Source organism: Cuculus canorus, chromosome 1 (genome assembly GCF_017976375.1).
Source record: "Cuculus canorus isolate bCucCan1 chromosome 1, bCucCan1.pri, whole genome shotgun sequence".
NCBI lineage: Eukaryota > Metazoa > Chordata > Aves > Cuculiformes > Cuculidae > Cuculus > Cuculus canorus.
This window is the reverse complement of record NC_071401.1, coordinates 18,054,757-18,082,038: the sequence shown is the minus strand read 5'-3', so window position 1 is coordinate 18,082,038 and position 27,282 is coordinate 18,054,757. Positions and strand designations below refer to the sequence as shown.

Sequence of the window (27,282 nt, the reverse complement as noted above, 5' to 3'; positions counted from 1 at the left end):
ATCTATCAAATTCTTTCTCTATTTTCTCTTACTGTTTGTTTCTCAGCTACTCCCGCATCCCTCAAAATATAGTTGGAATTCAATCCTACAAGCTAAAGTAATGGTCAAGTTCAAAGCTGGACCAGGGATGAAAACAGTGCTCAATTCTGGAGGGCCAGATTTACCCAGGACAGAATAAAGCAGTATGTTTAATTTGGTCTGAGGTCCTTGCAGCAAGCAGCAAACCCTAGTTTATTGACTGCAGCTGAAGGCTACAAAGGGAACTACAAACCAAGTCAGCTGTTCAGGGTTTGAAATTCATCTGGGAAGAATCTGCACCCTTCTAGAAAAGAGTGGTTCAGCTGCTGAAAGAGGTTTGAAAGTGATGAGATGGAGAAAGAGCTGTCTCGGCAATCTCATACTGGGAATGTGGGGGTTTCATCCTTGCTGAGTATTTTGCTATTGTGGTGATGTGGCTTTGTGAGTCTCTTTGCACATGAAACTAAACATGAGTTGTATTATCAGGTCCTTTTTGTGTTGCTCTGTGCTACAATCCCTGAATCAAAATGCATTCCTGCTCCTACCTTTGAAGTAGATACCTTTGATCTTTGAAATTGCAGAGGCGGTGGAGGTAGCAGAAGTGTAATTATGCAGCACTGAATAACCCCAGGACAATGAAGCTGAACCTCCAGCTCTCACAGAAATTTCCTGCCCTGTGTAGCATCTACAGTGGTCGAAGCCTGCATATTTCACCTCAGGTGAAAGGCTTAAACTCCAATGCACGCAGTATATTCAGTAAATTCAGAGAAAAGCTCCACTTTCTACTATATTGACACAATGTCCATATTTTTCTCTACAAATACTATTTTTTTATTTGCATGGAAGCAAAAGACTGTATATCCCAGATCTGATAAACAGATGACCTTGCAAAAAATCCCTGTAGCAAGTTGTTGTTACATCTTCTGTATGTCTATCATCACATCTGCTGTGACAGGCCTAAGCCTAGGTTTGGGATATGGAAAATATTCCTTCACTATAGTGATGTTTCAAAAGAGCCCTCTGTTTTTCTGTCTCTCTGCTCACTGAAGTCAGCAGAAGCAACATTATGACAACTCTTTGCTAGCCAAGGGCAATGAACAGCTGGATACTCAACAGTGTGGTCTAAAGAGGGTTTTGGTGACACAAGGCTAGTCTTTGTAACTTAAACTGTTTCCAGCTTCCTAATTCTCCATGTCTTTCCTGTAGGTCCACAACAGAAACCTGCTGTCCCTTGACTTTGATCGTGTGACAAGGACAGAGAAAATCTATGATGACCACCGCAAGTTCACACTCCGCATCCTTTATGACCAGGCAGGGAGGCCCAGTCTCTGGTCACCCAGCAGCAGACTGAACGGGGTCAATGTCACCTATTCCCCAGGAGGGCACATTGCGGGAATTCAGAGAGGTACAATGTCGGAAAGGATGGAGTATGATCAGTCTGGCAGAATTACATCCAGGATCTTTGCTGATGGCAAATCATGGAGCTACACTTACTTGGAGAAGGTGAGAATCCTCTAATCACTCAGTGATGGTGCGTTTGGTGCAAATGGGCTCTACTTCTTTGACTTCAGCACAGCTGCATTACTTCACATCAGCTGATTTATGGTCCTTATGACCCAATACTCCTCTTCGGTGTATTCTGCCTGTACTAAGATGCACATAGTAACTTCCATGTCAAACCACCAAAGAGCAGTTGAAAACAGCCAGAGAAGTTACCAGTATACTTTCCCAGTCACACCGAGAGCATGTCTTAATGTTGTGAAGCTTTGGCATTTTATTTTTTAAGCACAACATTCCTTTCCTGAGCTAGCTGCAGTATAAAATATCTTTAGGTAAAGTCAGAGGATTGAGCAGTAGGAATTTCCAGTAGGATTTACCATATGAAAACAACCCACGTAGTCTGACATCCTGCCTTTTTCAAGCGGCCCATTCCTGCTTCAGAAGAAAAATATGTAATTAAAAAGTGTGAAGTGTGAATCCAGCCACCAGACTGTTGTAGCACACTCTGCAGTGTTTTCTGTAGCCTGCACTCTGTAGATTGGCACAGAACTTAAATTCTTCTGGTAATTACCATTCGTCATTACAATGCCCAGTATTCTATAGATCCACATGCTGCGTACCTGGAGATGGAAATCTTTTATTCCTTGGTTTTGCATAGAGCCTGTCCCTGGAACAGTTTAAGGAAACTACAGTAACACAGCTTTTTTTTTTTTTTTTTTTTTTTTTTTTATACTTGCCTCTTGCATTATACAATTTGCATGGATTGTTCGTTACATGCAAAGAAAAATGCCAGAACAAATAAGGATGCAGGTAGAAGTTTGCAGTAAGAAAGTATTGGAAGATACAGAAATACAATGAATTAATTAGGTGTTTGAAGGTGTCCAGGGGTACTTTTTCAAGCATTGTTTAAGTTGCTCTACCAAATATTTTTATTTAGTCTGTAAAAGCTATTGGCAAGGAGAATTTGGGTACAGTCAGCTAGCTACAAGGTGTTGATTCAAATAGCTGAGCATTCTGAACTTAGACCTTCTTCACCACATTAACTGCTTCTTCTTCTGACCCACTCCTACTTGGGGACACTTGATGTGTCATGCAGCTCCATATCTCTCACCATTTAATCCTATGCATGTGGAGATTTACCTCACTTGTTCTTTGAATTGGAGAACCTTGTAGATTTTGTGAGAATTGAGTTTAGTTTTACCTGAAAACCAGAAATGTAATCTATACTTTTCTCCTTCCCATTTAGTCCATGGTGCTGCTCCTTCACAGCCAGAGACAGTATATTTTTGAGTTTGATAAGAATGACCGGTTGTCATCAGTGACTATGCCCAACGTTGCCCGTCAGACTTTGGAAACCATTCGTTCCATTGGCTACTACAGGAACATCTACCGCCCACCTGAAGGCAATGCTTCAGTAATTCAGGATTTCACAGAGGATGAGCAGCTTCTCCACACTTTGTACTTGGGGACAGGGAGACGTGTCATCTACAAATACGGAAAATTATCCAAGTTAGCTGAGATGCTCTATGACACCACAAAGATCAGTTTCACCTATGATGAAACTGCTGGCATGCTGAAGACCATAAATTTGCAGAATGAAGGTTTCACATGTACAATCAGATACAGACAGATAGGACCCCTCATTGATAGACAGATTTTCCGCTTCACTGAGGAAGGCATGGTGAATGCGCGCTTTGACTATAATTATGACAACAGCTTTCGGGTGACCAGCATGCAAGCGGTCATCAATGAGACACCTTTACCCATTGATCTCTACAGATATGATGATGTGTCAGGCAAAACTGAGCAATTTGGTAAATTCGGAGTAATTTACTATGATATCAATCAGATTATCACTACTGCTGTCATGACTCACACTAAACATTTTGATGCCTATGGCAGGATGAAGGAAGTCCAGTATGAGATATTTCGGTCTCTCATGTACTGGATGACTGTGCAGTATGACAACATGGGGAGAGTGGTTAAGAAAGAGCTGAAGGTTGGCCCTTATGCAAACACTACTAGGTACTCATATGAGTATGATGCTGATGGCCAGTTGCAGACAGTGTCTATCAATGACAAACCACTCTGGCGTTACAGCTATGACCTAAATGGAAACCTCCATTTGTTGAGTCCAGGGAATAGTGCCCGCCTTACGCCACTCAGGTATGACCTCAGGGACAGGATTACAAGACTGGGGGATGTGCAGTACAAAATGGATGAAGACGGCTTCCTAAAGCAAAGAGGCAATGATATTTTTGAGTACAATTCAGCTGGCCTGCTCATCAAAGCCTATAATAAAGCTAGTGGATGGAGTGTGAAATATCGCTACGACGGCCTAGGAAGGAGAGTCTCTAGCAAAACCAGCCATGGTCATCACTTGCAGTTCTTCTACGCAGACCTGACCAACCCAACCAAGGTCACCCATTTATACAACCATTCGAGCTCTGAGATCACATCCCTCTACTATGACCTCCAAGGCCACCTCTTTGCAATGGAACTCAGCAGTGGTGATGAGTTCTACATAGCCTGTGATAACATCGGCACTCCTTTGGCTGTCTTCAGCGGGACTGGCTTAATGATTAAGCAGATACTGTACACAGCATATGGGGAGATCTATATGGACACCAATCCCAACTTCCAGATCATCATCGGCTACCATGGAGGACTATACGACCCCTTCACAAAGCTTATCCACATGGGACGGAGAGACTATGATGTGCTAGCAGGTCGATGGACAAGTCCAGACCATGACATGTGGAAGCATCTGAGTAGCAATAACATAATGCCTTTCAATCTGTATATGTTCAAAAACAACAATCCCATTAGCAACTCTCAGGATATCAAATGTTACATGACAGGTAAGACATTTAAGTTAATTAACATACCACAACCTTGCCATCAGTCAATAGGTTTCTTCTCTCTCAGTGTCCTGGTCACCATGAGATTTTGCAGTATTTAGTATAATGGACACAAGCTTTACTTTGCCAGTTGACCCATATGGTCAAGGTATGTTTAATTCATTAGCATAGATGGAGGTTGTATTTCCCAAACCTGTTTCTTTTTCTCTTCCTTGGTGTTCTCTTTATTTTGCTTCCAGTTTGCCATTCTCTTTAGCTGCCAATTAGTTCTGACAACCTTTCTTTTTGTAGAGGGGCAGCTGTTTACACAGTTTTGCCTAGAAATTTATCTGCATCTAAACAAATGACATTCAGATTTGTTGTAGCAGAACGGCAACAGTGACTTAAACCTTTTATTACAGCCAGATATTTCAGTAACATGACAGTAACATGGACTTCAAAGTTAACCTGCCCCACAGAATTAACGGTTTATACTAGAAGTCAATAAAAGTAGGTGAGTTAGACTTAAAAGGCCAGATTTCAGGGCATACCTACCCCCTCAGCTTGACATAACCTCTGAACTGCTTCCCCTGGGGACTTTGTAAAATGGCAACAACGTGAGCTTTATTGTATGGTTTTTTATACAGAAAATAATTCTGTAGGTGAACTGTCTTTCCTCTATTTGTACTTTGTGCAACACAGGTAATAAAGCTTGGGACTGTTCTGGTGGAACTTTTTTTATATGCTTCCCATTGGAAAACCAGGTGACACAAATCAGAAATCCAATATACGTACTTCTTAAGGAGATATAATTAATTTTATATGCTACTGCTGCATCTGTCACAACTTTCCCATATGCAATAATATTTGCATTCGCCTAAGTTATGAGATTGGTATGATAGCAAAAAATATTACAAGATAAAAATCCCGTGTTGCTCTGTTCCATTTATTTTTCTAGCCATTAGAATCTGTGCTTTCTGGTTCTTCTGCAATAATCATAAGGGTTAGAAAGGGATTTTTTTAGTGAAAAGCTATTTTCTCCAGAGAAGGTGATGCCATGAGGGAAGTAAAAAATATGCCAAAAGATGCAGACTAAGATCTTGTGTATTGGCCTCACTCTGATAATTAAGGCTGGCAGGGAATACTTTGAGATGACTTCTCCTATTAGAAAATGATCGTTTGTCAAAACAGAATTTGTTTATGAGAGAGGGTTGAGCTTGAGAGATTTCTTAGCAGAAATGTAAACACCTCTCAAAATTGTCTAAATGATAAATTCCAAAATAGCTTTAAAGACAAATTCCTTTTTGGTTTGCAGCCTTTTCAAGTTAAGTGTGAACTAATGATTGAATACTGCAAAAGAAAATTTTTAAAGAGTCAAAAAACAAAATGAAAGATCTTAATTTGAAACTGCTTTCTTGAACTGATCTAGGTTTTGAACAGTTGCTTCATGACGTATTAACAGATTTTTATTTTCCTACTCAAGTTAAGACAGGACAAAATTTCCAGTCCTATTTTGGAACAAACAGCTTCCCACACAGCTCTGACAATAACGTCAAGGTGTCCACATCTGATACTTTCATGTTTTACATGCACCAAATACCTTTTTCCATGGTTTTAAGAGTTCTATTTTTAATCTTTCAAGAAAACAGTGCCCTTATACATCTTTTTTAAGTTTCTCCTCTCCCAGTGCATAGAAGAAACAGGTCGTGTAATGGGATGAGTGTTGTGATGCTAAGGCTCCTGCTCTGGCATTTCTTTCTGCTGAAGTTTTCTGGCATCTCATGGGCAGGACATACAATGAGCGCGTCCTTGTTGTCACAACCAAACCTGCCCAGATTTGGGCTAGGGAACCACTCTCTCTCCCTCTCTCCCTCCCCACCCTGGGACCCTCCTTAGGGGAGCTCAGTGCCCAAGACGTGGGCATATGACACACATTTTGGTCTCCAACGACAAGATTTCTGAGCTCATGGGTACAAATTGGAGGCATGCAGAGGGGAGAGCAGGAGAAGCAGGTATTTACGTTTCGAGAGGCCCGTTGTTAAACATGAATATTTTAGCAATTGTACACTTCATGACACAGAGCTTTGCTGCCAGCTTCAGCAATCCTGATGGATTGAACTGACATTTCCATTACATGTGTCTGCATTAAGCACTCTTTCTTTGCCCTCAAATGAATTTACTGTGAAATGTGTTGGCAGGGTTACTGTAGCTGAAAAAAAACCTCTGTGATGTGAAATGTACTTTTCTGTCAAGAAAGTTGTCACTGACTCTCGGCAAATTAATATTTTCCTCTCTGTTTGCTCAGCTCCACACCTTCCTCTCATGTTTTTGGGGCTGGCTTTTTGTTGTTCTGGGTATTACAACACCTCTTCCCAGAAAGAACAAACTCCTGTTATCAAATGTTTTGAAAGTTAAGTTTTCTGAGAAGCAAAAAAAGACTGTCTTGAATCTTTCCAGATATGTTCCATATTTTTTGGCTGTTCAGCATCCCTGCTCTATATTCTTTTTAACATTTGTGAAGTGTTTAGAAAATGATTCCTGCACCAATCCTGACCTTCACTGTTTTACTTTGTTCTCCTGACCACCTGGTCCACAATACTACATCAAAGGTCTTCATTTCAGATGAGAAGGATTTGGAAGCAGACTGGCTTAGTGCTAAGCAAAAAAAATAATCAAATGAGCCTTTTAATTTCTTTCCCTCCCCCCAACTTCTCCGTTTCATAAACACTCCAAAAACAATCTGTACATTGAGTGAACAGAAGTGTTTTTATTACAGAAATCCTCTCCCTTCCACACGGATTGTCACAAGGGCTTTTTGGACATCTGCCCAATCTCAACATTTTGGCCTGTAAGAAAACAAGCAACAGATAGTGTGTTTGTTTGGCTCCTGGTTCTCCAGTCATCTGGAAGTGTCTTATTTGCTGCTCGCATCCGTAATTTCTTTTCCGATCAGCTTTTCAAAACACTCATTTAGACACATGGGAATAGTGAAAAAATTTCAAAGATGCATATTTGATTATTTAAATTGGTCCCTTATTCAGATGGTTTCAACAATGTTTATTGAGTTCAGCAAAATGAAAATCAAGCCTCTTGCACATCCACCTTGAAACAAAGCAATCACCAACACAATCCCAGTTACATCCAAAACACTTAAGTCCCCTGGGAGCTGATATTAGTTAAACTTTACCTTCATAACTTTTTTTTCTTGCAACTGCTATTTGTGTGCCAAATGCACACCGTATTGCTTGAGGATTGTAGCAGGTGTGTCCTTCTCTAGAGTTCAGTGAAGGCAAACAAGGTGAGATCATCAAACGCTCTGAAGTTAAGCGAGGAAGCGATGCTGATCCCAAGCAGATCCAGGAGTTAGCTGGCCTCATTGTTATTTGCTCCAGCAGATTAACATTCAGCTGCTATTCCTGATAGCCGTGCAGTCAAAATCAGAGAAGCCTTTGCAGTCTGTACTGTCAAGGGAATGCAGGCAGGATGTCCCAAATGGCTGGGATTTTCATCATGCCCCCTTTAGTGTCAATGGTCCCCCTTTTGCATAGGACAATATCGCCTGTAGCCAGCAAGTGTTTTCTCACCATCCATGGACTTCTACAGGGTTTGTGAATGGTACTCAATCAAAGTGGTATTGTATCTGTCTGCTTATTTGCACTATAACATACCTTGCGGGTAGTGTGGAGGCTGATTTTAAATGTCACTATGAAAGATGACATGCAACTTTACACTGGTTTAATACTCAAACCACACGTTCATGAAAAATGCCATAGAAAAAGCAGAGGATATGTCCAGAGCCTCTTCCATGAGTACCTGCCGAGCAACCATGCTGTGCATCCTGGATATCCTGGTATTCTGACTCATAGCTCTACATTTAGTCTTCAGCCTGCAGGCCCTTTGAGAGTCCTTAGGAAAAGAAGTACTGTGGCTGAGGTGTTCAGAGCTGACCATGGGAGTGGGCAGCACCTCCTGTTCAGATGCAACATCTATGCCTGCTGACAAAGGGCAGGCATTGTCTTTGCTTTGATTTGAGCCATTTGGTCACTGCTAAACCTTCTGTTTCTTAGCTGGGGGAAGTGTAGAAGTGGACCGTGGTTTAAGGTGGAAACTCCAGCTTTGGCACCTGATTCTTTCAAGGACCATTAATGTTTGTGTTCTTCACATGAAGTAGACACTCATCATTTTGTCCAGACTGCCACAGTGCCAGGCACCATAGGGTCCTCCTCTGTGCTGCTCTCTGGGGCAACCCTGCTTGAGAGATCAGGTAATCTGATATATGCTTCTCTTCCTTTCCAGATGTCAACAGTTGGCTGCTCACTTTTGGGTTCCAGCTACACAACGTCATCCCCGGCTACCCCAAACCAGACACGGATGCAATGGAGCCATCCTATGAGCTAATCCACACACAGATGAAAACCCAAGAATGGGACAATAGCAAGGTGATCCATGCAACTCCATACTGTATCTCACACCCTTATCAGCAACCTATCTAGTTACAATCATTATTAAAAAAATCTCAGTTGACGTGCTATCCCAGATATACTGGGAGATTAAAAGCAAGTCAGTCACCTTTACAGTAATGAAATCTGAGTGAATAATTGCATCTTAAGTTCCTTACTTACATAGTGCTTTTTCCTATGATGTTTTCTGGTGAGTGCTCAATGAAATGGCAAAAGGCTGTGTTGCAGTGGATTCCTGACCTTTGCACCAAGGATTCTTGAGAGCAAAAAAAGCAAATATTGATACACAATCATTTTCTACAGATTTTTTTTTTCTAGAAACTTATTCAGTCTGGTTTAAAATGTCTTAAACAATAAGTCCCAGTACTTTCCTAGCAAACTGTTCTGCACTGCAGTGGGTCTCACAAGCAAAATTTTTAGCTAATACTTAACTTTCATTTTACCTGAGTGGGTTTAATCCCAAGTCACCATGTCCTGCTTTTAAAAACAAGCCTGCATCACAAGCCATTTTGGTAGATGCTGGCACAAAATTCAATGATGAAGTTGGCAAGAAAAAAGCTTTTACAGCCCAATCATTTCCTTGTCTCTTCCTGTCGAGAGTTATTCAGCTGAAAGATGGAGGCTGCGCTGTTAAATGTTAGCACACTGGGTCAGAATCCAAGAGCCCTGGTTACTCCCAGTCCTAGTGCTTATCAATTATATGACCTTGAAAAAGTAATTTACCTCTCAGGATACTCTTTCGTCTCCTAGCCTGATTTCATTCTGGGTTTGCTTTCATCTGTTTACTCCAAAACCTCTTTAGTCTGAATTCCTACTTGCTATTCCTGTATATTCAAACATCACGAGATCAGTGAGGTACCAATTTGTTTAGGGAGATCAGGATATACTCTTAATATTTCTGCTAATAAAATTATAAGGGTAGGAAATGGAATTTATTCGCTGCCCTCCTAGCCTCTTTATCTATGAGTTCACTGAAATATCACTGTCCTGCAGCAGATTCTCCAGGTCATGCAGGTACATGTATTAAACCAAGAGGTAAAATACAGTGTCACGTTCCTCCAGCCACAAAAGGTACTTCTCGGAGGCATGAACAAGGTACTGTGGATTAATGAAATAGTCACGTGTCTACCCAGCCTTGATGAAGACAAGCTAAAATGTACCAGCTTCAGCTTCAGCAAGAGATTTCTGTTAAGACATATCACTTTCTAATAGAGGGAGGCCAAAAAAGCTATGCCTTTTGCTACCGTGGCTGAGTGGATGCTTGAAAGCCATTACTTCACAGTATTTTGGTTGTGTCAGAGACTCCTTTTTTTGTTTCTCTCTTTATAGATTAAACAATAAAATGCTAATAGAGATTATTTCTATAATGAGAAATAGCCTCAGGATTTTTCCTCCTCTCTGATGTGACACGGTCTCCCCAGGTAGAGCTGTACAGGAGAAGGTAAACAGGGAAGGCTCATTCAGAGACCTCACAAAAAATTGTCTCTAAATTGTTTTGTACAGTAGATAATAACTCTCAGGGAACAACAACAGAAATTATTGGTGGTGGTGGTGGTAGTGTTATTATATCATTATTTTATCATTAGTTCATGATGATGATTATTATTATTAGGCTTATTGAATAGCCAAGTAACTTGAGTGACAGCTTGAGATGAAGACTGACATTTGCTCATACAGGCAACTGAGCTGAAAATAGAACCAAGGAGCCCTCCTTTCCATCCACTCATTTTACTTCAAGCTGCCTGAATGAGCAATGAGAAGGAAAGAAAAGAAAATATGCCTATCCCCATTAGGTTTTTAAAGCAAGAAGCTGCAGTGAGGACTGTGTGGGGACCTGCTTGGTTAAAGAGAGTTTTAGGCAACCACCACGCTTCCAGATGAGTCACTTTACACTCAAGTGTTGAAAAGATAATTAAACCACTGCAGGTTTCATATTCTTCCTGCATGTTATAACAGCAACAAAACATGAGCATTTTTATTTTAGTCTGCAGTTGCAGGATCATGCTGTGGTAGTGAGTGGCTCTCAAATGCTATAGAGCAGTATTGCCTTCATCTCTGTCACATCCAGCATACACTAAGCATATATTTGCATAAAATAAATGCACTCACATGTGGTACCTGAACATACGATCCACTTCTCCTAAGCCTATCCGTGCATTCAACACTGATGTGTCGCTGTAGTTCTGTTCGCTTCCAGCCACACATACAGACTCCCAGACACAACACAGCCCTCCCTCCTAGAGGTTGTCCCTGTATTATTATGAAGCATATGGAAGGAAATATAAACATTTTAAAATTTCACATAGCAAATGACAGAATTAAAAAAAGTTAAATAGAAGCACAGGAAATATTTTCAGATAATAAGACTGATCAAACAGTGAGATGATCATGCAGACCATATGGAGGGAGCTCCAGATCTTTTGTCATTTAAAACTAGCCTGGACAAGGCAGTAGACAATGCCTATCCTGCTTGCAATCCAGGGATAGTCACTGAATGGTGTACCACAGCTTTCTCATCTCTGTGTCTTCTGATCCTTGGTTTCTCTGGTTCACATACTTCCTTGTGAAAGACCAAAGTACATTTCAGTTAATCCACTGGCTTCTCTGATCAAAGCAGTGGCCCGGCAGATTGAGTCAGTCCTTTTATCACAGAGGAATGAATAACAGGAGCACAACAGCAAAATTACTAACTTCACATAAATGGCTGCTTCATATCTCTTCAGAGTGCATAACCAGAGGGCCCTAGCTCCTCTTCCAAGACATTGTTGGTACTTGTCTCGCAGGGCTGGAAGATGGGAGAGATAATTCTGACTTTGAGCATCCACCAGCTCAGAAAGAGCCAGCATGTCATAAACCTTGCACTAACCCCCTGCAGCTCTGGAGTGACATTTAAAATCCAATACTCTCTTGTGCAGCACTTTCCTCCCCACCCCCCTCCCTGCAACTGTCAGGCTGTCACTAAATTGTTTGTTGAACAAGTTCAGTGTTATTGGCCACCAGGGGACTCTAGGTGACCTCTGGCACATTGTGGAGCTGCTGCACCTGAATCCAATTTCTCTTCCTTCCCCTCCCCCTGCTTCCTTTTTGTCTTGTTGAACTGTCAGGTAATTGCTGGAGCCAGAACAACTATATTTGCAGGGAGGGGTGTTTTGGAGTTGGCACTTATATTGTTAACTACATCGTATTTCTAATTACCCTTCTCTTCATCTCTTGAACACTATGCCTCCAGGATGGGTCCTGTTGTCTGCAGTGCCCATTCCAGGCTGTGCTGAGGGAGCAGTTTTTGGCATCCCTTATGGAGCAGCATTTTGGAAGCAAGGGCTGCTCTGGGACGCTCAGCCAGGGAGTGAGCTGCAGGGCTGTGTTTTCTGGCAGGGCTTGTCCCAAGGACAATCTGTTTGAGGGACAGGCTCTGCCAGTGTTCCTCATTCAGGGAGGGTATCCTCATATGGCACATGCTTTGCCCTGGGCTTGGGCCATCGTGCTGTCTGCGCGTCCCTTGTTATGTTTTGCAAAAGTAGTGGCCAGTTTTCACTGTATCTGATGTAGGGAAAGGAGTTAAAGTCTCGAAAACATTAAGCTCTTGAAGCTTTATGAAAATAGATAAGCAAGAGAAGGCAGCAAATCCTCATATTTCCCCATAGATGGAAATCTGCTTGATGAGCTCAACCTTGTTATCTACCCACAGTGGTGCACACTAGCAGAGTGAAGGAGAGACCTGTCTCCTAAGCCCAAGAGTTAGCACTTGTGTTTTTCTCATTGCTAACCAATCAGCATCTACCACACTATGCTTGCTGGCCAGTTGGTCCCCTCCATTGTCCCACTTGCGTTTGTGGTTGGCAGGTTGCTAAGCAGACATGTTTTCTCTCAGTCAGCCAGCGTGCAGTGCAGCAGTGCTGATGGGTAGGTGCCTGATAAGCTTTTGTGGTTGATGGGCTCCTCTTGCACAACTACAAGCTGGCAGCTGGTGGAAAACATCCAGATGGGTACTCATCTTCAGGTGATGGACAGGTGGAATGGAGGGAAGAGGCTGATTTCTGAAGAATGGTTTTGTTAACAGAGAATAATGGAGTAAATAGGAAAGAGTTAATGATCATAGAATCATAGAATGGTTTCAGTTGGAAGGGACCTTAAAGATCATCTAGTTCCACCCCGCCTGCCATGGGCAGGGACACCTACCACTGGATCAGGTTTTTTAAAGCCCCATCCAACCTGACCTTGAACACATCCAAGGATGGGGCATCCACGACTTCTCTGGACAACCTGTTCCAGTGCCTCACCGCCCTCACAGTAAAGAATTTCTTCCTAATATCTAATCTAAATCTTCTTTCTTTCAGCTTAAAACCGTCACCCCTTGTCCTCTTACCCCACTCCTTGATAAACAGTCCCTCCCTACCTTTACTGTAAGCCCCCTTTAAGTACTGATAGGCTGCTGTAAGGTCTCCCCAGAGCCAATGATGAAGAATATTTCAGAGAAGTCAACTTCCAAGCCATTTGGAAGAAGTGGCTTTCTTCATTATAAACCATATAGTGGCAAGAGAAACACCTATCTTTGCATAATGGCACAGGGACATAGAGAAACTTGGAAGCATGTTCACGTCTTTCACATCTTGGATCCTTGATGGGAAATTAAAGCTTTGAGTCTCACACTGGAAGGCAGTATTTAAAAACAACAGATGATAGTATCTGGCTATGGTATTTCAAATCCTTGAGAGGTGCAGGCAAAATGCGAGAGGCTATTCAGAGATCTCTGTAATGTGCCATTCTCTTGAGCTCTGTGCAACACCGAACAAATGCTGAAGGTCGTTCTCTTCTCTTCTCTTCTCTCCAATGGGTTGTTACTAGATAAAGTGAAATGTCACCTAAGGACATCTGATTAAAAAAGACTGTGAGGAAAAACAAACCTAGCATATTTGTCACTCACATCTAGCATCAAATATTGAAATAAAATAGCTATCAATTCCTTTCTTTCTTCTGTAAAATTGGGTTTATATAATAGAAATCTTGGTTTACAGTTGCTAAAAGCAGCAACATTTTTTTTGAGAATATCGCACAGCACTGCAGCCTTGGATGGAAATTTTCTGTTTCTCTTTCTTGCCAGTTCATTAAAATGAGTTCTAAGATGAAACAGAAATGGTAATTTCAAAGTCAGGGATACACTGCCTCTTTGAACTACATATAATCTGTTTGCCTCCACCCCCTTTATATTCACAGCAGAGCATACAAGCTAGCTGTCCTCTGGTTTGTCTAAATTTATTGGGGTTTTTTTCTTCTGTTGCATGTGTTTTCTTTTTCTTTTAAGAAGTGCTGTTCCCAAATACACTCTTTGATAAGTCATTTCAAATACACTCGCTCAAAAAGTCATTTCAAAGTCATCCTGGGCTCATTTTCAAGATAGCAGAGATGTGTTTAGTTACTGTAATAGTTAAATGGTGATGATGTTCAGCATTAAAGCTTCACATGTGCCTGATCTCCTACTTCCCTATGCAACAAAAGATGGGGAGAGTCCAGAAGGCCTGTAACCCATCTCCACTGGAAAGCCCTTTGGATGTGATTCAGTTCTTGATTAAGATACCTACATTTAGGTCTCTGCCTGTGAACTTAGTATCCAAGCTTCCATTAGAGCTAGCAGACACCTAAAATGAACTGGGTTGCTGGTGTCATTTGAGATACCCTAGAGTTTCCTGGATTTCCTCGTGTTCACAGCATGGATTACCTACATCCTTACAAAGCAAAAACTGATGGCCCAGCAGGGCTCCCATAGTGTCAAAAATGTTGCTTAATTCTACCCGTTTGGGTGACTTGTCAATAGAGCCCAAAGGACAGTTCAGCTGCTAGGAGCTAGCATTGAATTCAAGGTAAGAAATACAGAAGTTAGTGTCCTCACGTGTGCTGGATGTGTACACCCACTGTAATCTGTCAACATCTAGTTCATACAGGCAGTGGAGCTCACTTAAAGACCAGTCCACCTGCTAGACATTAATTTTAGACTAAGCTTAACATATTGTAGGCCCCATTGACTGTGCAAAGTAGGGGATTGATTCAGTTGCCCATATAGGGGCCAGGTAAGCAAAGCGACCTCCAGGGGCTACTCCAGAAAGGCAAGTATCTCTCATACTACCTTCTTTGGTTTCTCACTGCCTTGTGTGGATGCTGAATGCATACTGGGGCATCTCAGATCACACTAGACATCTGTGTATGGGCAACTGGAACAGTCCTGCAGTCAACACTGACTATGACGTGCATGAGGAGCAGGATGTACCAGACTACAATCCTTCCTGAGTTAATGACAAGCCCAAAGATATCATCCACCATTAAACTTGTACAACTTCTTGTCCTCACAAGACTCCCTAATCCCAGGTTCTAGTATGCCTTAAAAGATAAGTGAAATAATTCCAGTTCAAATCCCTGGCCCTGAGGCTAGGTAGAAGTGACCTAGAGAGTTAGGAAACATGTCTCGGAGAAAGCAGTTGAAGCAGTCCAAAACCAAGCCAGGACTTAAAATTAAATTTACCCAATGTGAATGATAAGAGGTGCAATACAACATCTTACTCTCTTTAGAAATATTTATTTTTAAAATTTTAGAAAAATTATATTATTTGCAAAGTATTTATTTTATATTTAACATTATAAGCATAGTTATGAACTCTATGTCCTGCTTGTCCAAAGAACAGCAGACTGTCATACCACAGTGTCTGTCTTGCATCATCATCAGGTTTTCAGAGCTCGTTGCAAACTCACTTTTCATTTGGGATTGGAAGAAAAGACAAGGGAGTAGCATCCAGATCCATTGGTTTGTTGGGACAACCTAATTTGGAGGCATTGGCAATAATAATAATTTGCTTAGAAATAAAAAGGCATTTTCCTGCAGCTCAAGAGTAAGGCAATGAACACAATGTAGAACAATAATGGGGGAGATTTTTGATAGAAATAATTCTCCTATGCTCAGCGCTGTCTAACCTCCAGGAGCTCCCTTCTTTGAGGTGATAATCAGTACATGGTGCAATTAATTCCAGGGACCCCTTATCACGCAATTGCTGATAAACATGGTGACGTATATTTATAGATGGTAATATGTAAATTGCCACAGGACATAGCAGTGAAGCACAGAAGACCTGATTTACATCTTTGAATGACGGTGCTCACACCAAACGGTGATTCAACATGGATAATGAGAAATGCATTTTTCTATCACTTGTAAATTTACTGAGGCAAGTTGGAAGAGCAGTGTGGGGTAGTTGGGCAGGACCACCTAGAGTCAATCTGTATGTGATGCACCTGAGAGGAATACCTCCTCGTTTAAACCTCTCTGAAGAGGAAATAACTAACCAAGGCTCTGCAGTATATACTTATTTAGAACAGTGTTTCTTGGAGCCTAATTGCTCCATGTCGATCATCGGTGACATCTACATTAATTACGTCCATTTTTTGCATAATTAGAGCACTTGTGCAGTTGGCAGGGGAGCTAGGCTTGGCTCCCTATCAGTCTGTTAATTATATTCCTCTCTAGGCTGTGTGCAAGATCCCCCACAGGCAGTACAGTGAGAACCAGAAAGAGCTTCTCTTTCGTAGGTGACTGGTTACTGCTCCAACTACTATGTGGTTAATGAAAAGTGGAAAAAGTGGAGCTACTCCAGCTTGCTTGGCTCTTTGAATAGAAATCAGGCTGGGTCTTAGGCATTGTAATGCTTTACAACCCAAAACGTGCTCTTGAACTTGTATACCTCTGTTCTCTTATGGTTTTCTCCTTTATAGATCAAGACTGCTTGTAACCTCTGAGTGAGCTACAATGCTAAATCCTTTATTTTGTTTGAGACCCTGTAAGGTCTCAGATCCTTAATTTTATTTGAGTACCTTCCCTGAAAATGGCCACCATGGAAATGAGGGTTTATTTCGCTTCCCTTGCCATGTTACAAGTCTTAGTTGACAGGTCCATGCTGAAATGCTTGCTTCATCTGAATTGTCATCTCGCACCCAGGGAGGGATGTGAGCCTTTAGCTTGTGGGTGGTTTAAGGAAAGATCCTTCATGGATGTTAAATTTCCTCGAAATAATTGGAGTGCAGCAAACTTTCCTTTGTAGCCTATTTTTAATCCTGGACGTCCTTACATTATTGAACTGAGCCGATGGCAATGCCAGGACAGTTTTGTCATAGCATTCTCTTGCTTTTGTGAAATTTGAGCAAATAATTGTTCCTGAACAGAGGTGTGTAAGAAGCTTGCGCTGCCATGAATTGATGAGAGCATTTCCAAAGACATTTTGCAGTAATGATGAGCTGCTGACTCGCTGTATGCTTGCTCCATTATGTGCTAACAGCAAAAGTGACTTTGTATCGTACCTGACTGCAAATGATCTAGGCTGTTGTGTCTCAGCAGTTTTGCTTCAGTATAAGCCAAAACTCAGCATCAGGTGTGGCTGGCCTTAGCTCAGACAGCCTGATGCATTGCAGAGGGGTTGCAGGAAACAGGAGTCAGATTGAGGGCCTTCCTTCAGTTTTGAACAACCTGCTTTGGCCAGGTTGAAATGGAATGTAGAGGGGTTATGTCTGCTTTGAGTGTCACACCTGTGATGCAGGGCTTTTGAAAGTAGCATAAGAAGTTACAAAGTAAATTTAAAATAGAGGGAACTTTTACAAATACTTCGCAGTTTGTCACAGAAGATCTGAAAGGATTTGTATAAACCATCGTGGCCACAAGATGAATGATTCTTATGTGCAGATTAAGAACACAGAAGCACAAAATAAGCGCATGTCCAAAGTAGACTCTCACACCTCTGAAGCAAAAAAATCCATTTCTACCTCTGCATCCTTCAGGCTGTGTGATTAAATACAGTTCAGTTTATTGAAAGAGGGAGCATTAAGAATGATAACCTGACAACACGCCTCTTCCATTAAAAAAGAATCAAAAGTCTGAAAAGAGTGATTAGGGGAAAAAAGAAAAAAAAGAGTTCCTCATTAGATGTTTCCAGGATGTTCTGCAGGGTCTTCAGCATGCTAATAATGGCTTTGGGTTATCAGGCTTCTAATAGTCTTTCTCTTTTTTCTCTCCCTGCTCAGTCAATTTTGGGTGTCCAGTGTGAAGTGCAGAAGCAACTGAAGGCCTTTGTCACTCTTGAGCGCTTCGAACAGATCTACAGCTCCAGCATTGCTGGGTGCCGGCAGGTCAGGAAGAACAAGAACTTTGCCTCTGGAGGCTCTATCTTTGGCAAAGGCGTCAAGTTCGCCATGAAGGATGGGCGTGTGACCACCGACATTATCAGTGTTGCCAATGAGGATGGGCGGAGGATTGCAGCCATCCTGAACAATGCCCATTACCTGGAGAACCTGCACTTCACCATCGATGGAGTGGACACACACTATTTCATTAAGCAAGGGCCATCGGAGGGTGACCTATCCATCTTGGGCCTCAGTGGTGGGCGGAGGACCCTGGAGAACGGCGTGAATGTGACGGTGTCCCAGATCAACACAGTACTAGGTGGAAGGACTAGACGTTACACAGACATCCAGCTGCAGTATGGTGCGCTGTGTCTAAACACTCGCTACGGGACTACCTTGGACGAGGAGAAGGCTCGCGTCCTAGAGCTGGCCCGACAGCGTGCTGTCACCCAAGCTTGGTCTCGGGAGCAGCAGAGACTGCGGGATGGGGAGGAGGGTATTCGCTCATGGACAGAAGGGGAGAAGCAACAAGTGCTAAACACAGGCCGGGTACAGGGCTACGACGGCTATTTTGTGATCTCAGTGGAGCAGTACCCCGAACTATCAGACAGCGCCAACAACATTCACTTCATGAGACAGAGCGAAATGGGCAGAAGGTGACAGAGAGGGTCAATGTGGTGACTTCTTGCCAAAGACAGCTACTCTTTTGTGGCCACTTACCTGACTGTGTTGTACTCAATCCTTTTTCTAAACTGAACAAGGTTGGGGGAGGAAAATAGAAAGAGAAGGAATAATATGGTTGCTCTGTAACTCATGCAACATACTTTTTTTTTCCCCCACATTAATTTGGCCTTCACACGTTTTTTGCAATGAACAGAAGGTATATTTTGCCATAGTGTGATCACAGTGAAATTTACTGTCTCTTGTCCTTTTTTTTTGTTTTGTTTTCGCCCCTTTGTGAGGAATTTGAAGTGGGGAGTCGTCAATGTACATCCTTAGGTGTGAAGTGGAAATGGGTGTCTTTGCTAACTTGTGTCATCCTAACCCTTTCTGATTTGGGGCAGGGACAGATAGCCTTCCACCTGAAACAAGGGGGACCCACGGCATGCCTGAGATCTCTTCCTGGGCTGAAAGAGATGGAAGACAGCGCTGATTCTGATACTCTGAAAGTGACCATCTGGATCACGTGCCTCAAAAGAGACCTTACAAGTAGTTTTCACGTTTCACTTGGGACATAAAGTGTTTTTTGGGGGGCTCAAGCTGAGCAGAAGTAGATTATAGAGGCAAAGGAGCTCATTATATTAACTTGCAAGATGATTCTCTTCCTTCCTGAACTGGAATAAAAAAAAAGAAAAAAAAAACAGTCTTTTTTCATTATGAAAGTAGATACTTTTGGGGTTTTTTTGTGTGTGCACAAATCCTGGTTTTAGTTAAAAAACCTAGCATAAGCCAAGAAAGGGACTCCTGCTCTATTAAGAAAAGCTAAAATAAATCCTCTCTCTCGTACATAGAGCTGTTCTATAGGTGGATTTAATGCACCCATGTTGTACATTTGCTAATGGCATAACTTCATTAAATGTATAGTGTTTCAGTACACGAGGCTACGTGTTTAACAGTCCACTGTGCTGTATCTGATAAACCCAGTTAATTTTTAGGAAGCTGATTTGAATTTAAAAGTAGTTATAGTATCCCAGTGACATACCACTGAAAATTAGAGCAAGCCAAACCCTGCTTTTCCTGATTCTGGAGCTTGTATTTATTGGCTGGGAAATGCAGTTTTGAGTTGCATGCTGGCAAGTCGTTTATGACTATGGCAGATAAATGTCTCCTGGGGACTTTGGCAGCAGGGATTTTAAAATGTTTAATAAGTAGCAACGGCTTGTGCGTGGTGGGACAAGAAGGGAAATGTTGGAATCTACCCTCTCACTGTTTCTTACACGAGCTTGAATTAAACTGAGAGCCCAGTTGACAGTTAGAAGTGAAGAAGGGGGAGGTTGAATGGAAATGCCCACTACAGAGGGGACAAAGTGCTTTAATAAGAAACTGCTGACAAAGTTACTCAGCATGCTAATGTAATTTGTATTCACATGACCTCTATGCTCTGGTATTTGCAAGAGTCCTTGAAATTCAAGGGAACAAGGAGATGAGCTTAGCATCCTCTTCCCTGCCTGAAGCAGTCCTGTGATAGCAAGGGCCACTCCTGCAGGCACAGGGGTTACCCAGCCTCTCACTGGAGCTCCAGCAGGGGGTGGCCAAACCTGGTCCAAAAATAGACATCTCTATCACACCTGCACGTATCTTGTCTCTAAGAGCTCTCACTATGTTTCTTGAAGAACATCTTAGTCCTGATTTTTTTATTCCATCCACTTTGATTTTTGCTTCCTGGTTCTGCAGAGAAATAACCCGAGATTTGCAATTTCCTCACTCACCCATGTCCTCAGAGCCAGTCCTCCTGCACTTGTGCTGCCACCACTGACAACCTCCCACACAGCCTGATACTTATCTACAGGCTCCCGCCCCCAAGAGAAGGCGGGGGCGTATGTTGGGCACACATTCCTTGATCAGCAAAATGTTGGCAGCCCCAGTGCTATCACAGTTTCCCCATAGATGCCGGCTGCCAACTCTGTCTGCCTTGCTTGTTTGTTTCAGGGTGCTTGCTAGGAGGAAGGTGATGGGATAGAAGTTCCCCAATAGACTGTTCTTTCTCCAATTCCCAATCCCTAATACCTTTGTCTTAGGGTCAGCTCTGGCTTTGGCCAGTGTTTTTGTGGCTGCAAAGTCCCGCAGTGGACCTACGTTGTGGCCACTCGCCAGTACAGTCATGATTTTCTGGTGGTCCCTCCTGCTTGCAGCAAGGGTGAAGCCAGTGCTGTAATCCAGTGCTGTACTTTAATCCATCTCTTGCAGCATGCAACCTCTATTGCTTTGGCAGGAAATAATTGCAGGCAGCTGGTCTAGAAAGGATATCCAACTCCAGCAGAGCTGGCTGGGAGGAGACACATTGGCCAGAGCAGCTCTTGGCAAGGGAGTGGTTGCTTCGGACAGCTGTTTGTCAGGGATAGTTAAAAGGCCATGGCATTACCTCTTGTGTTTCTGATATCAAACTCTTGGCAAGCCTCAGTTGCCCTGAGGATGTGCTGATGGGGATTAGGGGCAGCATTAACCAAGCCAGCACTTGACACCTACTCAAAGAAGGTAGTCCCCTCTTCCCAAGACTACCCACTGCCCCGTGGAGCTAGGGAAGCTTGGTCAAAAGGCATAAACCCCCAGCCAAGACCTGCAGTGCAGAGAAAGCTTGATGTGCATCCCATTTACACTGATCCCATGCAAGCAGCTCCAAAAAGAAATGGTGCTTCTATATCCATCCCCATCCATGTGTTACAACGCTAAGAAGAGTAGCACAAGAGTAAATGGGACAGCTTTCCACACAGCCAAGGAAATGGATTCTAGTGTGAAATATTCCTATTGGGACTCTGCCAGCCTTAGATGGCACCTTAACAGCCTTACACAGACTCTTCAGGTTATTACATGAGCTAATGACTTTGAGGAGTTCACCCATTTTTCAAGTGTCTTACAGTCCCATTGCACACATATGGCATTCCTAGACCCAGGAGCCATCCTGCTCTGTGCCATGGTGAAGGCAGCTCTGGTTGCATTTTCAGCATCCTCAAGCAGCAGTAGGATATGCCTGTGCCCATCTGCCTGCAAGTCTGTTCAGGTCTTCTCCTGGGCCCGCACCCAGCATCGGGACTATGGACATTATGTCAAAAAGGGGGGGAAAATATGTGTAGAAGTATATATACATGTATGTGTTGCTCCTCTCTTTATCAAAACCAAAAACATTTAGAAGGGATGACTGTCTAGTGTTGGGGCCAAACCTGTCCAAAGACAGCTACTACGTTCCTGAATCTTCAGCGTCTGTGGAAGATTTCCACTTCACTAGATGGCAAACAAAAACCAAACATTTTCAGTCCTGACCCCCAGATTTGCCCTTTTGCTAGTGAAAAATCCTTTTTACACAGGATCTCAAATGTATTCCCATGGAAGTTGCAGGAATAGGCAGTGAACACAAAGAGCTATGTCTGCCTCAGAGAACTGTACTCTGCTATCCACAAGCATTTACACTCAACTGATGGTCCCATAACCCCTTCCCAGGCCTTGCATTGCCCCATTTGCCTCCCCATGGGGCCATGCCACAGCTGCCCAACCTTTCTTGCTTTGCTCATGGGCAGCGGGGTAGCAGATCTTTGCTTCTCTAACACTGGGAGATCCTGGGTGCAAATCCTACAGCTCTAACCTTGATATCCCCTTGATCCAGACACTCTTTCAAAGGCCAGTTGCATGCCAGACCATCACCAAGGGAAAATGTCACTGTGGCCTAGTGTGCTTTTGTGGCTTGACTTTAGAAGTCACAATTTTCTTGACTCCCAAGAAAGAGGGAGTCAAGAAAAACCCTCTTTTTCCTTTAACATACAAAGGCGTAGCTTGGGCTTGTCTGCAGTCTAAATGGTGGTGGGAAGGATCATGGCCAAGGCTCACAGCTCAGAGGAGAAGATCTACCAGTCTGCAAGTGGTGAGGACCAACAGCTTAATAGCTGGTGCTGGTACCAAAACATGGTCCATTTGAAGGAACAGCAGTGATGGAACCAACTTGCTGTGGTATCCAGACACAAGGCAGTGCCATGAGGGCTCTGCAGCTAAGAAACATCCTGCATGTGCAGCCTGAGGGAAGAGGAGGAAGACTAATTTGGCATTGTGAGAAATACCACAATGTTTGTTTCCTCTGAGCTCTTTAGTATTTTTTTTTCCCAACTGAAGATTGGAGCTTGGAAAAATCATTAAGCAGCAGTGACCGGAGGGAATCACGCAGCTCATCATATCTTTGTCATCACAGCTATTGATCAGAGCCATGATGAAAATGGGCCAACAACTCTAAACAATACCAGGCGAGAGCCGATGAGACAAAGGTTGTTAAGAGCCCCAATGCTTGATTCGGGTTTAAAAGACACAGATGACTGGGAGCAGTCCCTGAGACACCATTTGGCCGTAACTTAGAAAATGAGGGATTTCTGTAATATATCTGTAGTTGCTTTATCGAGCATAGGGATCAGTGTGAGATTCTGCTCAGTCTATTATACAGGCAGCGTAACCAGAATAAATCAAAATTGTTTAAAAAAAAATTCTAATAAAGTACTTTTTCAGCTGTGACTTGTAAGTGTCACTGTGATGGATGGCCGGGCAATCCTTTGTGCAAAGACAAGGCTCTTAACATGAAATTTTAGAATTCAATTTTGTGATTTACACAGAGGATCCCCTTCGTATTTACGGCACAGCAGTCTGTTTTGATTCAATCTCTGCGTAATCGAAACCAGGGCCAAGCATCTCAGTTAGTCCTACAGTTGCTTTTTAAATGGGGAGGAGAAATAAGGGCCTATCACGTACATAATAGAGCTAAAAGGATTGCTTTGCTTGTTAAATATTATTTGCTATATCTTATGAGTCTAGCAGCAATGCTGAACCTGAGACACATGGATGCTGTGCCTTTGTGCTGGGATTTGATGGGATGAAATCTGGCTCCCACTGGCCAGCAGCATCCTCCATCCTGGAGCGAGCATGGCCTGGGGTATTTTTGCTCCTGCTCTTTCAACCTCCAAGAGCACAGCAAGTTTTTTGGCATCTTTTTTTTATTAAAATCGTTTTATTATGATCATTAAATAGTTAGATATTTGAATACCCCCATTATGCTAAAGAATTTTCATGAGTTTTGTGGGGGAAAAAAAAAAAAACCAACAAACAGTAGAAGAGCTTTTCTTGTGGTTTGTTTGGGATTTTTTTCATCTCTAGAATACATTTAAATAACGTTACTTGTGATTCTAGATCAAACAGACACTGTGAGGACATGTAGCTCCCTGTCCAGGACCCCAGTCTCGCTCCTGAATGAAAGGCCATTGCGTGTGCTGGGGGCTGTTTCCCACAACAGTTTTCTACCCTCTGCTACCCAATCCAAAACCAACTCACCCCATTCAAGGGAAACTTTTTGTGTCTCTTGCCTGCTTTCCTTTAATTACCATAAAATTTCATGTTCCTGAAAAAGTATTACATGACTCAACTGTTAACAACTATCCCAGAGGTCAATGCTTTCTGGGCAGCAGAGCATAGAAAACCAGAAGTGAAAATTAACTAAATATATATACATACTTTTTTTTTTTCCCCTCAGAGTTGGAAACCATTCAAGCAAACAATAGAACTTTCCAAAAAGAAAGTAAAACTTTTGGACAGTTCGTGGATGCTGTTGAAATAACCAATCGAAAAATCACACGTTTTGGTTTAAAAAAAAAAAAAGTTTACTTTGTGTGAGGACTTCTAATGCAGCTCCAGCCAAGAAGAGGACTTTGTATCAAAGCTGCATCTGTAAGCCCAGCACTGGAGGCTCTTGTCATTACCCTGTGTAATAATTTTCCTGAAGTCTGGAACTAATTTTTTGAGAAATTTTTTTTCTCGACACTTTGTGTTTCTAATACTGTATTCTTGACTGTGTAAATAACACCAGGCTGTAAATAAGTGCAGATGTAGATACCTTCTAGGAAGAAAAAAGCAAACAGACAGAAGTGACCATGTGTAGCCTTCGGTGACAAATAAAAGAATATTTTGTGTTTAAATAGCTCTCTGTTTTTTTTCAAAAGTCTTGATTTTTTTTCACTTCAGCTGCTCAGTCCTTACATGGGAGATGGACCTGGTGCAGAAGTTGACCAAAACATCCCCCAGCTCCTCAAATTTGCACCTTCAGGAACTTTCCCCAACTCTACACGGGGTGCAAGACCGCGGGTGTACCCAGGGCTTTGGTGGTCCAGCAGGTAATGCCACACATTTTGGGCATCCCTGAGGCATTGGGGAAGCCCCCATCCCAGCACAAAGGTAAGCAAACTACGGATACTACACTGTGCATAAGAAAAATCAAGTTATCTTGTCCCCCAAAAAGTAAAACCAAGATATCATTAGTTAACAATTCCTGGATGAAATTCCCCTCTGAAGGTAGGTGTCTGTAAAGGGCAAATAAACGCCACCTCTCTTTCTCCTTCAGCACTAAACAAAGGCAGAGAGACAAGCTCGAATCTCTTTGTGTGTGTCTTAAGTCAGGTGAGAGGAATCCTATGGCTGGTAGATAATTACAGTTGAGCCCGATGATAAAGGTCTCTTCCAACCGAAATGATTCTACAGCTCTATGATTATATGATTAGCATGTATAAGTTTTCCTTGAGGTTTTCTTATGGTTTTACCTATTTTTGGCTCTTCCTGGTGGGGTATTATCTCTCCACCAGCAACACGTGTTTTGTTTCAGGGCCAAGTTTCTCTGTCCTCAGCTTCCAGCCACCAGACCCCTGGCATCTTCTCCAGCCATCCCACAAATCTAATGTCCTCTGATACCAGCCAGGCCCTGTCTTTGCTTTCTGTTTTCTACTACAAGCACAATAAACTCCTTCAACCTCATGGCTCAAAGTCTACCTTCCAGCCCCTGTATATTTTTAATTTTTCAGTCCTCTGGAGCATTTGACCACCATTCCTTTAGTACAAGTGTGTCATTTGCCTTGTGCAGAAAGGCAGGGTCTTGCTCCCACACTCGTGACGGAGTTTTATCTCCAAGGAAGGCATTGATCCCTTCTTTCTTGCCATAAAAAATGTTTGTTGAGACAATTACATGGTGACCTTAACATCCTCCCTTGAGCCTCTGTTTTCCTCTGTGTCTGATTTGCAGCCTTTACTCTGAGGCAGATGCATTACTTTGCATTGGGCTGTTATTCACCTGCACTTTCTTGGGCTGTGCTTAGCCAGGGAATTCAGATCACCCTGTGACAGTGACCCGCCCTTGACGATACCCACTGTCCATCACTCGCTGGGCCACCTGGGGTTTATCATCGGAAAAGACTCTGCTTTAAACCATTGATAACTATATTGAAATGCATTGCACCAAAGACTAATCGCCAAGGGTAGCCAAGGAAACAGCAACATTTTATGTTGTGGGTAGACCAAGTTTGGCTCTGCCTCATGTGGTCATGCCAGATAAGACCAATGTTTTAAACAAAATATTATGGGTAGTAAATCAAGTGCTTTCGGGAAAGCCGCCCTACCATGCCAGTTCAATAGTCCAGAGCAGACTTATCACACCATGTTTTAAATAGAGGCCATAGCTGGAGGCCTCTGGCTTATCTTTCAGAAGACTGCAAGGAAATTCTCCTTGCTTTTCAGATGGGAGCACAGAAAAATTTGTCCCTTCTGCATTCATTCCTCACAGAATGCAATTAAATCCTAAACCATGGACCAATCTCATATATAATTAAAAAGTACTGAAAACAAAGGAGGGTGGTTATATTCGCATGGGAGAAATGGACACAAAAAGAACACAAGAGATGTGTCTTCAGGTGAGTCACCCCATAGGTGGAAATGCTCCAGCTTTATGACGGTGAGACTGGTGGCCCTTTCCACGCCCAAAACCAGGACTGCTGCCTGGTATAGCACATCACACAGCCCAGGCGAAATATTGGCCCCTCCAGGACTTTTTAGTTTGGGTGATGTGTATCTTGAGATGGTGTATGCACCCATGCAGCGATGCACTGTGACAGCCCAGGCAGGTAAATACCAGCTGCAGCACCCTCCCATCCCTCCAATGCACAGCGTGGGCAGGACAATGCTATGCCTGCAGGCTGGGGAAAGTCCAGGATTGCAATTTAATGCTCCCAATGCCTTCAGCTGTCCTTCAGAAAGGTGTAGGTTCAAGATGTTACTGTATCCCTTTGAGGCAACTAAGTTCATTCTTTGTCAAAACATGACAGTTCTGGTTTGGACCTGTCATTTTTGCTTGGCGGTCATCTGTAGAGAAACTTCCAGAGTGAGGAGAGCTGCCTTGAAAGCCACCCACAGAAACCGCAGCAGCTCAGGCAAGGGAACAGCATCAATTGTTGTCATTTTGGATGATACTGATTCTTGGGTTCTGCCTTGAAAACTGCTCCAAGCACCAGCCCACTACATAAACCACAAGCCCTAGCACCTCCTTCTCCTCCAGCATAGTGTTTGTAATAACAGGAGCCTTCCTAAGCCCTGTCCTGCCTTGTTGGGATTTACTTGGTGAAGGATGGAAAGAAATATAGGAACAGGGCTAGCACTGCATCCTTGTAGTTAATGACGTAGCACGCTTAGGCTTCAGCTCATCTCTCATTATCTGAATTTAGTAAAACAGAACCACTGCCAAAATACGGATCTGAGTTTGGTCTTCGGCCCACTGCATTGCTCAGGCTGCTCAAGCATCTCTGAGTCCA

General features: G+C 42.8%; 1 protein-coding gene across 10 annotated transcripts in view; it reads left to right on the top strand.

Annotated features, from left to right (window-relative positions):
• TENM4 (teneurin transmembrane protein 4) overlaps nt 1-24,594 on the top strand; it is a 606,655-nt gene extending 582,061 nt beyond the window's left edge. For all 10 annotated transcript variants that reach the window (XM_054066504.1, XM_054066489.1, XM_054066498.1 and 7 more), the window contains 4 exons: nt 1,225-1,521; nt 2,765-4,379; nt 8,655-8,797; nt 17,873-24,594. In XM_054066504.1, the coding sequence (XP_053922479.1) occupies nt 1,225-1,521; nt 2,765-4,379; nt 8,655-8,797; nt 17,873-18,631 (2,814 nt within the window). In that variant the 3' untranslated portion in view covers nt 18,632-24,594. The remainder of the gene's footprint in view (nt 1-1,224; nt 1,522-2,764; nt 4,380-8,654; nt 8,798-17,872) is intronic.
• Nucleotides 24,595-27,282: the final 2,688 nt, after the last annotated feature.